This window comes from Oryctolagus cuniculus, chromosome 1 (genome assembly GCF_051225735.1).
Source record: "Oryctolagus cuniculus isolate XC-2025 breed Fujian yellow rabbit chromosome 1, ASM5122573v1, whole genome shotgun sequence".
NCBI lineage: Eukaryota > Metazoa > Chordata > Mammalia > Lagomorpha > Leporidae > Oryctolagus > Oryctolagus cuniculus.
Window position 1 is genome coordinate 160688475 of NC_142867.1, and position 14317 is coordinate 160702791.

Here is a 14317-nt window from a genome sequence, read left to right on the forward strand (position 1 = left end):
TGAGTCACAGGAGTTTGTTAGCTTAGTCTAGCTGTTGATTCCGTGACACTATACTGTAATAAACACAGCCTGTCTTAGGGTTTACCACATAGCTTTACCTCAAACCTCTCTTCCTGAGCTAATCGGAGTGTATTCTGGGGGAAGAGATGAACAGTCTGAATTGACATTGGGTCTGTTTCTAGATGCATGAAAACCATTCTCTGTCAGACATAGTGGTAAAACTGTGACTATTACCAGGTGACTGCTGATCTTGGGCATTTCTAGAATGCTCTGCGGTGAAGAGAGCATATTAGTTTTTCTCTGACTTCTGTAGTGTCCTTACAGCCTCACCTTGTTACAGCTGGAATTGAGCTGCTTTCCAGTGTGTAATGTACAGATTCATTTTCTCCTGTGATGTGATGATGCACTAGTTATTTGCTGGAGTGTATGTAACAAAGGAACACTTGCTGGTATATATTCTCATGTTGGAAGAGAGGCCTGCTTAATTTCAAGAGACTGTAGGAATTTCAGTTCATATCTTTGTGGTGTAGTTGCAGAGCAACGGGTATGTAGCTCATGAAATTTAGGAAATGAAAGTGTTGCATTCCACTATTTTTTGTTTCTCTTTATGTGTTTATCTTTAGGTGTTTGGTTCAGTCCAGACAAAGTATTTGACATTAGTGGGCTGGAAGAAAAAGCTTCTGCCTTGCAGAAAGACAGACCTAGATTCAGATTCAACTCAGCAGCACATTGAAGTCACTTAGCTGTGAGGTTAGGCATATTACTTAACACTTTTAATTTCTGTATTTCCACACCAAAAGAAGGGAATACTAATCAATTTCTCAGAGCGCTATTAATAAAGGATCTGGTTTTTTACATATAACGTAGAATACCTTGGTTTCTTCTTCATTGACCCTTTTCCTTTTCTGATACTTCACTCCCACCTCTTGGATCTGACTCTCAACTTGAGTCCTGAATGAGGAAGAGTTACAGTTTGTCAAGGAGAAGGGGAGAAGGGCCTGTGGTTCTGTGTGTTAGTGGCCCCTTCTGAAGGTTAGGTAAGGCTGTTGATATTTTCGATCCCAGGGTTCCTAGAAATTGAAAAGTATCTCCTTGTACAGCAGTCACTATTCATTCAGCTTTGATAATCCTTTTCCTCCCCCTGGTGGCATCCAGTCCCAGGGCTATGTATGGCCTGGGGCTAGGAGATAGCAGTGTGTAATGGGAATTAGCATTCCATAGTGATTTTATATACTGTTCTAACACTTCATGGATTTTAATCATTAATACCCCTATAAGTAGTACAGTTTTTCAGCTCCATTTTACATATGAGGAGGACACTAAGAAACCAAGGGATTAAGTGACTTGCTCAAGAAGTAGTAAGTGGTGGAGTTGAGCTGTGATTCCATCAGCTTCCATTGCCTGCCTAGAGGGAGACCCTCCAGTAAAGAAAGTGTGGCTTTGAATAGCTCTCCTCTATCTTCACAGAAAGAAAAAAAAAAGAGGACTTAAATATAATTGTGGTATTTCCTGGATTTTGCCTTGTGCTGCCTTACAGAAGTCTCTCTTTCATGGAGGATGAACTTGACTTATAAAGAGAGGCGAGAAGAGTTATGTTAGAAGTGCAAATAGCACCTGCCGTTGATCACACACAGTACCAGTTTCCTAGGTAGTGATAATGATTCTTTAAAAATCAGTAGGCATTAAAGAATTTCCAGAGGTTTTTCCATTGTGCACCAACTTTTTTTTTTTTTTTTAAGATTTATTTATTTATTTGAAAGTTGCAGAGAGAGAGAGAGAGGGAGAATCTTTCCATCCGCTGGTTCACTTCCCAAATGACCACAACAGTCAGAGCTAGGTGGTTCTGAAGCCAGGAGCCAGGAGCTTCTTCTGGGTCTCCCACACAGGTGCAGGGGCCCAAGCACTTGGGCCATCTTCCACTGCTTTTCCAGGCCATAGCAGAGAGCTGGATCTGAAGTGAAATAGCTGAGTCTTGAACCAGTGCCCATATGAGATGCTGGCACTGCAGGTGGCAGCTTTTACCCACGACACCACAGCATCAGCCCCTATGCCTCAAGACCTTGAAAGTAAAGAACTGATGAATATGAATAGGCTGTTCATAAGATGAACTATAAGTATAAACAAAAATGAAAAAGTGTTCTTAATAATATAAAGATACAAATTACAACAAAGTGCAATTTTTATCTGTCACATTCATTTCTTAAAATAAAACTATATATAGATCAGACTTATAAGTACATAAGTATACTCATATTATTATTGGCAGTATTAAAAGATGCAGTCCATTTGGAGGACAATTGGTAAATGGTTAATAGGATCCATACTGTAGATTGTTATATTGTTTTGATATAGTAGTCCTACTTTAAGAAATATAGCCTAAGGAAGTAATCTATAAGATGAAAAAGTCTGTTTTAAAATGTTTGTGGAAATATTGCCTATAGCAGTAGAAACAATAGGAAACTTCTTACAGAATAAGTGGTAATGTATGTTAAACTAAGGAATTCTGGTTTAGCTATTAAGAGCAATATAGGGGAATTCAAATGAAATAATGCTGAATAAAAAAGAACTGTATATCATTACTACAAATGTGTAAAAATCTTTGAAAGGGTAGTTTTTATAGGAAAAATAAGTTATGTTAAGTGGGTGGATTATGAGTATTTTTGTATTTTTCTTTTGAAAATTTGCACATAGACAATACTTTAGGTATTTGTGGAATTAAATGAATAGTAGTATAGAAGTTATTTGTTTTCCTTTAATAGTATTGTTAATGCCAAAAATTACTAAAATGTATGAAGAAGCTATTTAGATGGTTATTTATAGGCATAGAGTGGTATTTCATAAAGTTTATGGGAGAATGGAGTGAAAAGATGTTTATTTTGGTACAGAAAATTTTTGAAATCCATAGATAGGTTTTTTTTTAAAGATTTATTTGAAATAGTAATACATAGAAATCTTCCATCTGCTGGTTTATTCTCCAGATGGGTACAGTAGCCAGGTCTGGGACAGACCATAGCCAGGAACCGAGAACTCCATTAGGGTCTCCTGCATGGGTGTTAGGGACCCCAGTACTTAGGCCGTTATTCACTGTTCTCCCAGGCACATTAGCAGGGAGCTAGATTGGAAGTAGAAGAGCTGGCACTCAGCTCAGCACACTGTATGGGATGCTGGCATAGCAAGTGATGACTTAACCTGTTGTACCACTGCACTGGCACAGGAGTTTTTTTTTTTTTTTTTTTAATAATATGCATTTTCTGTGAACTTTTTGAAGACACCACATATTGCAAAATTTTTTCAACGTCAGCTTTTCAAAATTTTGTTTGAGAGCTGGCACTGTGGTATAGCAAGTTGCACTATCTGCAGTGCCTGCATCCCACATGGGTGCCAGTTTGAGCCCTGGCTGCTCCATTTCTGATCCAGCTCCTTGCTAATGGACATGGAGAGGCAAAGGAGGATGACCCAAGTTCTTGGGCCCCTGCACCCACAAGGGAGACCTGAATGAAGCTCTTGGCTTCTGGCTTCAGCCTGGCACAGCACTGGCCATTGAAGCCATTTGGGGAGTTGGCCAGGGGATGGAAGACCTTTCTCTTTATCTCACCTTCTCTCTCTGAAATTACAGAGAGAGAGATTCAAATAAATAAATAAATAAATAAATAAATAAATATTTAAAATTTTGTTTGGAATATTACCTCATTCTCCATAAATATATATAATTTTTATGTTGCTTAAAACATTTTTTTTTTTTTTTTTTTTTTTTGACAGGCAGAGTGGACAGTGAGAGAGAGAGACAGAGAGAGAAAGGTCTTCCTTTGCCGTTGGTTCACCCTCCAATGGCCGCCGCTGCAGCCGGCGCACCGCGCTGATCCTGGCAGGAGCCAGGAGCCAGGTGCTTTTCCTGGTCTCCCATGGGGTGCAGGGCCCAAGCACCTGGGCCATCCTCCACTGCACTCCCTGGCCATAGCAGAGAGCTGGCCTGGAAGAGGGGCAACCGGGACAGAATCCGGCGCCCCAACCGGGACTAGAACCCGGTGTGCCGGCGCCGCAAGGTGGAGGATTAGCCTATTGAGCCACGGCGCCGGCCTTAAAACATTTTTTGGATAAAATAAAGGAACAATACTTATCATAAGCAAATGAAAGCCTTGCCAGTATCTCTGACAATGTAGAACAGGGTATCATTAAGATTAGCGTGACATGAGATTTGTATTAGTATAATGTGATAAATATTTATGTATGAAGAGAGGAGGAGAGAGAATAAAAGACAAAAAGAACTTCAAAAGAGCAACCAAGCTTTAAAGGGTAGGACTATTTGTTTTTAATGTAACTTCTTTTTATTTTAGAATTGCTAGATGTCACATGCACCCTGCTGCTTCTAAACCCAGACTTTACCACTGCATGGAACGTGAGGTATGTCATTTTCATCAGTGATAAGGTAAAGTTTGTCCAGATTTCTGAAGACTTAGGAGCCCTGTGAGTTGTTAGCTCTTTGGAAACTGAACTTAAACCATTTATCCCTGGTGTCTCACACTTTTTTCTGTCTATTCTTTATAATATCTCTGTGACAGTTCTAATACACTTGGCCCCTTTTTGCATGTTTATGTCTGTTCTTTGTAAACTTTCTTGCCTGGAAAATGAATTACAGTGTTGAATTATGGTATACTGTTGAAATATGCTTTTATTTTTCTTGGGGGGCACAAACAGTCATCGTAACTGGTTGGATTGTAAGGTGTCGGTTAGTATATTTGAGAAGCACTGCAGTGCAGTGGAGAGTGAGTGGGATGTGGACTCAAGGCCATGAGCTTTTAGTCACAGTTTAGTCCTTGACATTGTGACCCCTGTGGGGAAATCACTTGAGAGCTCTGACACTTGTTATTTTGGGATAGGATCACATTTTATTAATACTTTAAATTTTTTATTTTGATTGTTATAGCTGTTAAACAAAAAAAAATTTGATGGAAATACTAAAATTCTGACCAGATTAATTTCTTTTCATTGAAATTTTCTAAACAATATACTTGTGTATGTATGATTTTAAACTAATTGGTGTTTCTGTAGACTAACCCAAATTGTCTTAGAAATATGACACAAATTACAAATAAATAAAAATGAAGTCCTAGTGAACATTCTGCATTTACCTTAAATTTTCCATAGTGTCAAGCCATTGATTATGAGACTTCATCTATAAAGATGACTGAAGTCTTACTTTGATTTTCTATGTATTATAAGCAACATTAGTTTTTATGATATCTACTCAACTGTGTAATTAATTTTTAAAAGTTTAGGTAACTTCTGTTTTATGTCTTTTTAAAAAATTTTTTTAAGATTTATTTATTTATTTATTTGAAAGTCAGTTACACAGAGGAGAGGCAGAGAGAGAGACAAGTCTTCCATACGGTGGTTCATTCCCCAATTGGCTGCAACGGCCGGAGCTGTGCCGATCCGAAGCCAGGAGCCAGGAGCTTCCTCCAGGTCTCCCGCACAGGCTCAGGGGCCCAAGGTCTTGGGCCATCTTCCACTGCCTTCCCAGGCCATAGCAGAGAGCTGGATCAGAAGTGGAGCAGCCGGGTCTCAAACCTGCACCCATATGAGATGCCAGCGCTTCAGGCCAGGGCGTTAACCTGCTGCACCACAGCGCCAACCCCTTTTTTATGTCTTTTAAAAAAGTTCTTTGAATAATTAATTGTTGGATATTTAAAGAGTAAGAAAAGTTAGAAAGCTAGAAGTCTTTAAAATTTCCTGTAATTTTAGAGTTCTGATGTTCTTTTACAGAAACTACTGTAGGGGTTAAAGAATAGCCTAATGTTTATTGAATTGCCACTGATATGCCAAGGGCAATACTCCAGCCTTATGTTATCTCGTGTAATATACATAATACATTATAGTATTTGCTTATTCATTCATCAAATATTTATTGGTCAGCAGTGTGTGCTAGGTTTTGGGCAATGGGGATAAGGCTATGAACTAACAAAGAATCCTTGTTCTTGCGGCATTTTTAACCCAGTAGACAAAGAAAAGTAATAATAAGGATATTAGTAAGTAAAACATGCAGTAGATCAAGTGGTGAGTGTTAAGTCCTGTAGGGGGAAAATGAGAAAGGGAAATAGGAAAAGTCAGGAAGGAGAATGGGAAGAGTAGTGAGTAGTATTGCAGTTCTAACTATGGGGAATTTGAGCAAGGGCTGACATGATGTCCAGGATCAATCCCTCGGGACTCTGGGATATGAGTGTTCTAGGGAGAGGGAGAAGCAAGTGGAAAAGCCCTCAGTCATGCATGAAGTGTTTCTGGGTGTTCTGAAGCAGCAAGGGTGCCAGTGAGAATGAGAAAGAAGATGAGGTGAGTAATGGACCAAATCTCATAGGTTTTTTTTTTTTTTTAAACTTTTATTTAATGAATATAAATTTCCAAAGTACGATTTATGGATTACAATGGCTTTCCCCACATACCGTCCCTCCCACCCACTACCCTCCCCTTTCCCACTCCCTCTCCCCTTCCATTCACATCAAGATTCATTTTCGATTATCTTAATATACAGAAGATCAGCTTAGTATACATTAAGTAAGGATTTCAACAGTTTGCTCCCACACAGAAACATAAAGTGAAAAATAATAGATGATTTTTTTTAAATGATGATGAAATCAGATCAGACCTATTGTCATGTTTAATCCCAGTGAGAGTCAAGTTGGGAGTTGACAATTTTTTTTTTTTTTTCAGAGGATCAGTTTAGTATAAATTAAGTAAAGATTTCAACAGTTTGCACCCCCATAGAAACACAACGTGAAATATATTGTTTGAGTACTCGTTATAGCATTAAATCTCAATACACAGCACATTAAGGACAGAGATCCTACATGAGGAGTAAGTGCACAGTGACTCCTGTTGTTGACTTTACCAATTGACACTCCTGTCTATGGCATCAGTAGTCTCCCTATGCTCCAGTCATGAGTTTCCAAGGCTATGGAAGCCCTCTGAGTTCTCCGATTCTTATCTTGTTTAGACAAGGTCACAGTCAAAGTGGAGGTTCTCTCCTCCCTTCAGAGAAAGGTACCTCCTTCTTTGAAGACCTGTTCTTTCCACTGGGATCTCACTCGCAGAGATCTTTTGCCAGAGTGTCTTGGCTTTCCATGCCTGAAATACTCTCATGGGCTTTTCAGCCAGATCCGAATGCCTTTAGGGCTGATTCTGAGGCCAGAGTGCTATTTAGGACATCTGCCATTCTATGAGTCTGCTGAGTATCTCACTTCCCATGTTGGATCACTCTCCCCTTTATTTATTCTATCGGTTAGTGTTAGCAGGTACTAGACTTGTTTATGTGCTCCCTTTGACTCTTAGTCCTTTCATTATGATCAATTGTGAACTGAAATTGATCACTTGGAATAGTGAGATGGCATTGGTACATGCCACCTTGTAGATCTTCATAAGCCATTGTGGGAACTTCGAATTTACTTTGGGTAACAAAGAAAGTCAATAAAGGTTTTCAAGACAAGGAAGGGCGATATTTTGGGTTTTAAGTTCCTGTTCAGAAAATAGACTGTAGGAGTGCAGGAAGTGCTTAGGAACTTAGAAAGTGTTTGCAGTAGTTTGGGTGCCTTGAAGAAGAGCTCAGCAGTGGAAGTGGTAAGAAGTAGTAAAATTCTGGACAGATTTGATAGACAGAAGATAAATCGGATGTGAGACTCAGGGGAATCAAGCTTGGCTCTGGTTTTTGCTCTGAGCAACTGAGTAGATGGAGTTGCCGTTTACTAAAATGAGGATGTCTGGAAAAGGAGAGTTTTAGTTGGGGATTAGTGGTTGGAGGCCAAGAGTTTAATTTGGGATAAGTTAGGTTTGTGTCCAGGTGGTTGTACGTTAATCTAAAGTTCAGAAAACAGGTGTGGGCTTGATATAAATTTGGGTATCACTGGCTATAGATGATTTTAAAGCCATGAAAGTGTTTGAGATCCAGAGGAACGGTTATAGTTAGAACTAATCCAAAACACCAGGACATTACAGTTTTGCACAGTCCAGTGCTATAGCTACTGCCATACATGGCTGTTGAATCCTTGAAATGTGACCAGTTTTAGTTGAGAAATGCTACAAATATAAACTATACATCAGATTTTGAAGACTAGACACTCCCTAAACTGAAATGTCTCAGGGTTTTTATGTTGATGACTTGTTGAAATTACATTTATTATATACATAATATTATTACATTATATATATTATTACATTATATACATTTTGCATATATCAAATAAAATATACTTGTTTTTAATACTACTGTTGGAAAATTTAAAATCAGATTAATAGTTCACATTGGTGATTCACCCTGTATTTCTGTTGGACAGCATTATTGTAGCATTTGCAAGATGAGGAAGAATCTGCAAATGAAATTTAGGATGGTATTATGGTCTTATAATTGGGAACTTTCTTAAGGGTAAGGACTGAGGAGGCCCCACCCTCCTTTGTTTCCATGGTATCTAACTCTCCTGTCTGGCACAGGATAGATACAGAGTTTACAAACTGGGTACTGAAAATAAATTAAATGAAAAAGAAATGAGGGTAATAGGGAATGGTAAATACCATTTTTATTCATGTTTTAGCATTCAACATTAGAAATTGAAAGTTCTTCAGCATGAAATTATTACAACCATAATATATACATATATGTGTAGATATATGTAGATATACATTATTCATTATATGTTCTGTAGTGCAGTTAATTCCATTTTGGAAGAACTTAGTCTTAAGATTCATGGGATTGTTCCGCTTCATCAGTTCATTAGCAGTTTACTTTGGAGAAAACCATCAGTTTCTCAAGAGTTTAGTTTTATCTGTGAAATAAAAGATTCGAAGTAGGTGACTATTTTCTAATACTTTTTTGAAACTGTTTTTTTGATTGTGTGTGTTTGGTCTTCTTAGGAAAGGAGATTGTTCCCAAATCTTAACTTCAGTGATGTTTATAGAAGTTAATCTTGAAAGTTACTCTAGTAAGATGATTAGTAAAATTTTGTCCTAAGTGAGAAGACAGGGAATCTTAAATTTTTTAATGGATATGTGCTGTAGTAAATTTGTAACATATTGACATACAAAGATAGAGAATAAGGGCTACATTTTGAGAAAAAAAAAAAACTAACTTTCTAAGTAAATGTCTGTACCCTTTTGAGGTCTCTGTTGCAAATCAAATACTTATGTTTAATTGGGCATTAAGTGATTTTGACTGTTTCGGAAATTGCTAAAAGATGTGTTAATAGCCGGCACCCTGGCTCACTTGGCTGATCCTCCGCCTGTGGCGCCGGCACCCCAGGTTCTAGTCCCAGCTGGGGCGCCGGATTCTGTCCTGGTTGCTCCTCTTCCATTCCAGCTCTCTGCTGTGGCCGTGAGGGCAGTGGAGGATGGCCCAAGTGCTTGGGCAGCCCTGGTCATTAGGGGAGTGAACCAACGGAAGGAAGACCTTTTTCTCTGTCTATAACTCTGTCAAATAAAGTTAAAAAAAAAAAAAAAAAGAAAATGTGTTAATACACCTCTTATTCAGCTTGTGGTTGTTAAAGTCTGGGGCAAGAATAAGTTTTTGAGATGATCTCCTGTGTTTACAGTAGTCAATGTACATAGTTTAAAAACTAGCTGGTTATTTTAAAAAAATAATAACTATCATTTCTGCTTTGAATTTGCTTTGAAAATTGGTGAATTAAGTGATAAAATGGTTTGAATTTATAATAACAGTTTTCATCAGCCTGAACTGAGAATCAACAAAACATGTTTCTAGCAACTACGATAGAGTAGTTGACACCAGGCTTCAATGATTTATGTTCTTTACTCATAGCCTATTGATTTAAATTATTTTATGTAGATTTCATGTTTGGATGCTCTGAGCCAGGAAAACTTAAGCAAATTACTGATTCTCTCCATGACTCAATTTTCTATCTATAAAATAATATCAGGTTGAACCACATGAAGTTGTTGTTTTAATAAATCAAAAACAATCAAATCTCGGAACTCATGTTAGTTTCTAATACGTTCTCTAGTAAGAAGAGCTGAACTCTTTGGAAAAATGGCTGATTCTAGGACCAGAGCAAGGATCATAAAAATAGACCTGATCCAAGCCAAGGGCATCTTGTAGAGATAAAAAGTAAGGAAGTGCTCAAAGAAAAAAATATGGTAGAGATATGTTAGAGGAACATCAGGAACCAAATCAAAGAATTTGCAGTGACTAAAGCTGGAATGATTTGAGCAGCAGAATAAATCCAGTAGTACCCCATTATCTGTAGAGAGGTGTTCTAACACCCACAATGCGTGCTTGAAGCCTCTGATGGTACTAAGCCCTGTAAATACTTATGAAATGAAATGAGTAATAGATGGGGAGCATGTACAGTATAGATATGCTAGACAAAAGGAGGAGACAGAACAGGTTTTGGCACAATTTAAAACTTATTTATTTCTGAAATTTTCCATGTAATATTTTTTTATTTTATTTAATGAACATAAATTTCCAAAGTACAGCTTATGGATTACAATAGCTTCCCCCCCCCATAACTTCCCTCCCACCCACAACACTCCCCTCTCCCACTCCCTCTCCCCTTCCATTCACATCAAGATTAATTTTCAATTATCTTTATATACAGAAGATCAACCATGTAATATTTTTTTACTTCAGTGGACTTTAGATAACTGAAATCACAGAATGTGAAACTGGTGTATGAGGGGACTATTGTTCCACAGAGTGTTAAATGGGTATGCATAAGTTAATACTGACAAGAATGAATGAATGAATATTTAGGAGAAAACAGATACCTGTGTTAATTTACATAGATAACCTCCCTCAAGGAGGAAGAGCCTGCCTTCCTGCTCCTTATAGGCAGGCTGTGCACTGAATCAGAAAAATAATAGTGACTTCCTTCCAAAAACTAATAAAGAAACTTGACATACTGTTTCTCAGCCAGGTAATAGAAGTTGACCTCAGCAGTGATAAGTCATGTCTATAGTGTGCCCTTGGTATGATGCAAAAATGACACTCTGCCTCTGTGATCTTCCATCCCCAATCCCCTAACTATTGTCTGTTCATAAGATCAGCATCATGCAAAATACTTTGCTCACTATTTGACTCAGTTTTCTCTCATTTGTTGTGAAGAGGTGCTAACTGAATTATTTTAAGAATCCTTCACTGTGCTCTCCTTTGTGTCCTTTTAAAACAAGGATGAGGAACATTTTTTCTGCCAAGGGCTATTTGGATTTTAGTAACATCACATGGGGCCATGCAAAATTAACAACTTAAAATTAGCCTGCTGAAAATCTGTTGAATTTTGAGTCCTACCTGTGGTTGCCTTGGCAGGACCAGACCAAATAATTTATTTCTTTTGTTTTTCTTTTTTCTGGAATTAGTATTAGTATTTGCTGGGATTAGTATTTATTTATTTATTTATTTTTTACCTAGAAACCTTTTATTTAAGGTATACAAACTTCATGCATTTCATATATACAAATTTAGGAACATAAGTGATTGTTCCCATCCTACCTTCCCTTCCACCTGCACTCCCATCCTTCTTCCTCCTCCCTCTCCTATTCCCATCCTTGTTTTTTACTATGATCTATTTTCAATTAACTTTATACACATAAGATTAACACTCTACTAAGTATAGAGTTCAACGAATATTATTAAAAAAAAATCTGTTCCTCAATAGTCAAGACAAGGACTGTTCAAAGTCATCACAATCTCAAAGTGTCAGTTTCACCTTTTTTTTTTTAATAAGTTCTAGCCTTGGAAACGCACAGATGTATTTCACACGGGATTCTTTTGTATCTTTTTTTTCTTCAAGATTTATTTATTTATTTGAAAGTTAGCATTACACAGAGAGAGGAGAAGCAGAGAGAGAGAGACAGAGAGAGAGACAGAGACAGACAGACATCTTCCATCTGATGGTTCACTCCCCAATTGGCCACAATGGCCAGAGCTATGCCCATCTGAAGCCAGGAGCCAGGAGCTTCTTCAAGGCCATACCAGAGAGCTGGATTGGAAGCGGAGCAGCCAGGTCTCGAGATATGAGATGCCTGCGTTTCAGGCCAGGGCATTAACCCTCTGCGCCACAGCGCTGGCCCCCAATTTCACTTCTATAGGTTATCTTTTAGGTACTCTATTAGTTACCACAGATCAGAGAGAACATACAGTATTTGTGTTTTGGGGACTGGCTTATTTCATTAAGTATGATGTTTTCCAGTTTCATCCATTTTGTTGTAAATGACAGGATTTAATTTTTTTTTTTATCATTGAGTAATGTTACATGGTGTACATGTCCCATAATTCCTTTATCCAGTCTTCAGTTGATGGACATCTGGGTTGATTCCATATCTTAGCTACTGTGAATTGAGCTACAATAATCATGGGAGTACGGTTCACTCTCATATGCTGATTTCATTTCCTTTGAGTAAATTCTCAGGAGTCAGACCAAATGATTTCACAGGCTAGATGATCCCCACCCCTGTTGTAAAAGAAGATAGCCCTAACTTACATATTTTTGTCACACAACAAAGTTCCATAGCACTGTTCCTTATCAGTCCTGTTATCTATCCTAGAATAATTTGTACCTTTTCCTCTCCTAGAATTCTCCACATTTGATGACTTTTGCTCTATTTCTCACTCTTCTCTTAGCAGTGTGCCACCTAAGGTTCAAACATTAAAGTAGAAGTGAGGCTTTTTCAGTGTGTTGGAAAGAAAAATCCAGGAAAATGCTTTTTGAGCACATACCAACATGAAAGCTTTTAAGAGACACACCTAAAATAAGTAAATGCCTTCTTGTGGTAGTTACTCTTACACAACTTTGAAACAACATGTACAATATTTTATGATAAATTTTTCCTTACATTTGATCAGTTTTATTCAAACTCCTCACACACTTTATTGATATCAATGACTTTGTCATTAGGAGAGCTCTCCTTTTTTTTTTTTTTTTTTTTTTTTTTAAGAATGCTTTATTTAATGAATACAAATTTCATAGGTACAGCTTTGGGAATGTAGGGGTTCTTCCTTCCATACCCGCCCTCCCACTCCCACTCCTGTCCCACCTCCTACTTCCTCTCTCATCCCATCCTTCATTAAGATTCATTTTTACTTATTTTTATATACAGAAGACTAACTCTATACCAAGTAAAGATTTCAACAGTTTGCACCCACACTGACACACAAAGTATAAAGTACTGTTTGAAGGCTAGTTTTACTGTTAATTCTCATAGTACAATTCGTTAACGACAAAGATCCTACATGGGGAGTAAGTGTCCAGTGAATGCTGCTGTTGATTTAACAATTGACACTCTTATTTATGACATCAGTAATCACCCAAAGCCTTTGTCATGAGCTGCCAAGGCTGTGGAAGCCTTTTGAGTCCACAAACTGTCAGTATTTAGACAGAGCCATAGTCAAAGTAGAAGTTCTCTTCTCCCTTCAGAGAAAAGCACATCCTTCTTTGATGGCTCCTTCTTTCCACTGGAATCTCACTCACAGAGATCCTTCATGTAGATCATTTTTTGCCACTGTGTCTTGGCTTTCCATGCCTGAAATGCTTATGAGAGCTTTTTTTCTGATTACCTAGCATGGTTTTCCAGAGCCCATTATGTTTTAAGTTGTTGGCATTGCAGTGCTTTATGACTTCATGCGTGATAAGTAAATTTTCTCAAGTCAGATTCCTGTATGAGTCTGAAGATTCATTAGAGCAGCTATTTTTTTTTTTTTTTACAGTACCTTTAGGTAAAGTGAATGCTACAACTTAACCACTTAGCATATTTCTTTTTAAGCTGATTTTTAAAAAACTGGTTAACAACAGTATCGCATCTCCAAGAAAGTTCATTAAATTGTTAATAAAATTTTGTTGTTATATTATCAAATGATCTTTTTAAGTGTCTAAATATACCATTTATTCAGGTATTTATTCAGGCTAAGATGTCTTTCCAAAATACTACTTTTTTGTTCAAAATGTGGAAATTAGTAGAGTGCTCAGAATTTAAGAAACTTTGTAATTTAATGACAAGGTCTTTTCTGAAGCAAATTTTGATTATTTCCTCTTTTTTTTCTGAGTATGTGTGGCTGTAAAGGAAGGCACCATTTATAAATAAGGCATGGTCTTAAAGTTAGTAAATGGAAATTAAGCTTGATACAATATATTCTGTACAGTAGTGGTTTTAATATTTAATGCAGATCACCTGAAGGGCTCTCTGAACACAAGGTGCTTTGCCCACCTGTTTCTGAACAGTGGGTTTGGGGTGAGGCCTGAGCATTGCATTTCTCAGAAGCAGATTTTGCTGATGCTGTAGGCAGGGACTCCACTTTGAGAAGCATTGCTCTGCAGAGGAGTTAAAA

General features: G+C 37.6%; 1 protein-coding gene across 7 annotated transcripts in view; it reads left to right on the plus strand.

Moving 5' to 3' along the window:
- The window catches only part of PTAR1 (protein prenyltransferase alpha subunit repeat containing 1), a 57032-nt gene that overhangs the window by 13208 nt on the left and 29507 nt on the right, over nucleotides 1-14317 (plus strand). For 6 of the 7 annotated variants that reach the window (XR_016237052.1, XM_008256252.5, XM_051846459.3 and 3 more), the window contains one exon: nucleotides 4335-4401. The exons of the other annotated variant lie outside the window; for it this stretch is intronic. Coding sequence is in view for 2 of the 6 variants with exons in the window: in XM_008256252.5 (XP_008254474.2) it covers nucleotides 4335-4401 (67 nt within the window). In the remaining 4 variants the exon portion in view is untranslated. The remainder of the gene's footprint in view (nucleotides 1-4334; nucleotides 4402-14317) is intronic. 7 annotated transcript variants of the gene reach the window in all.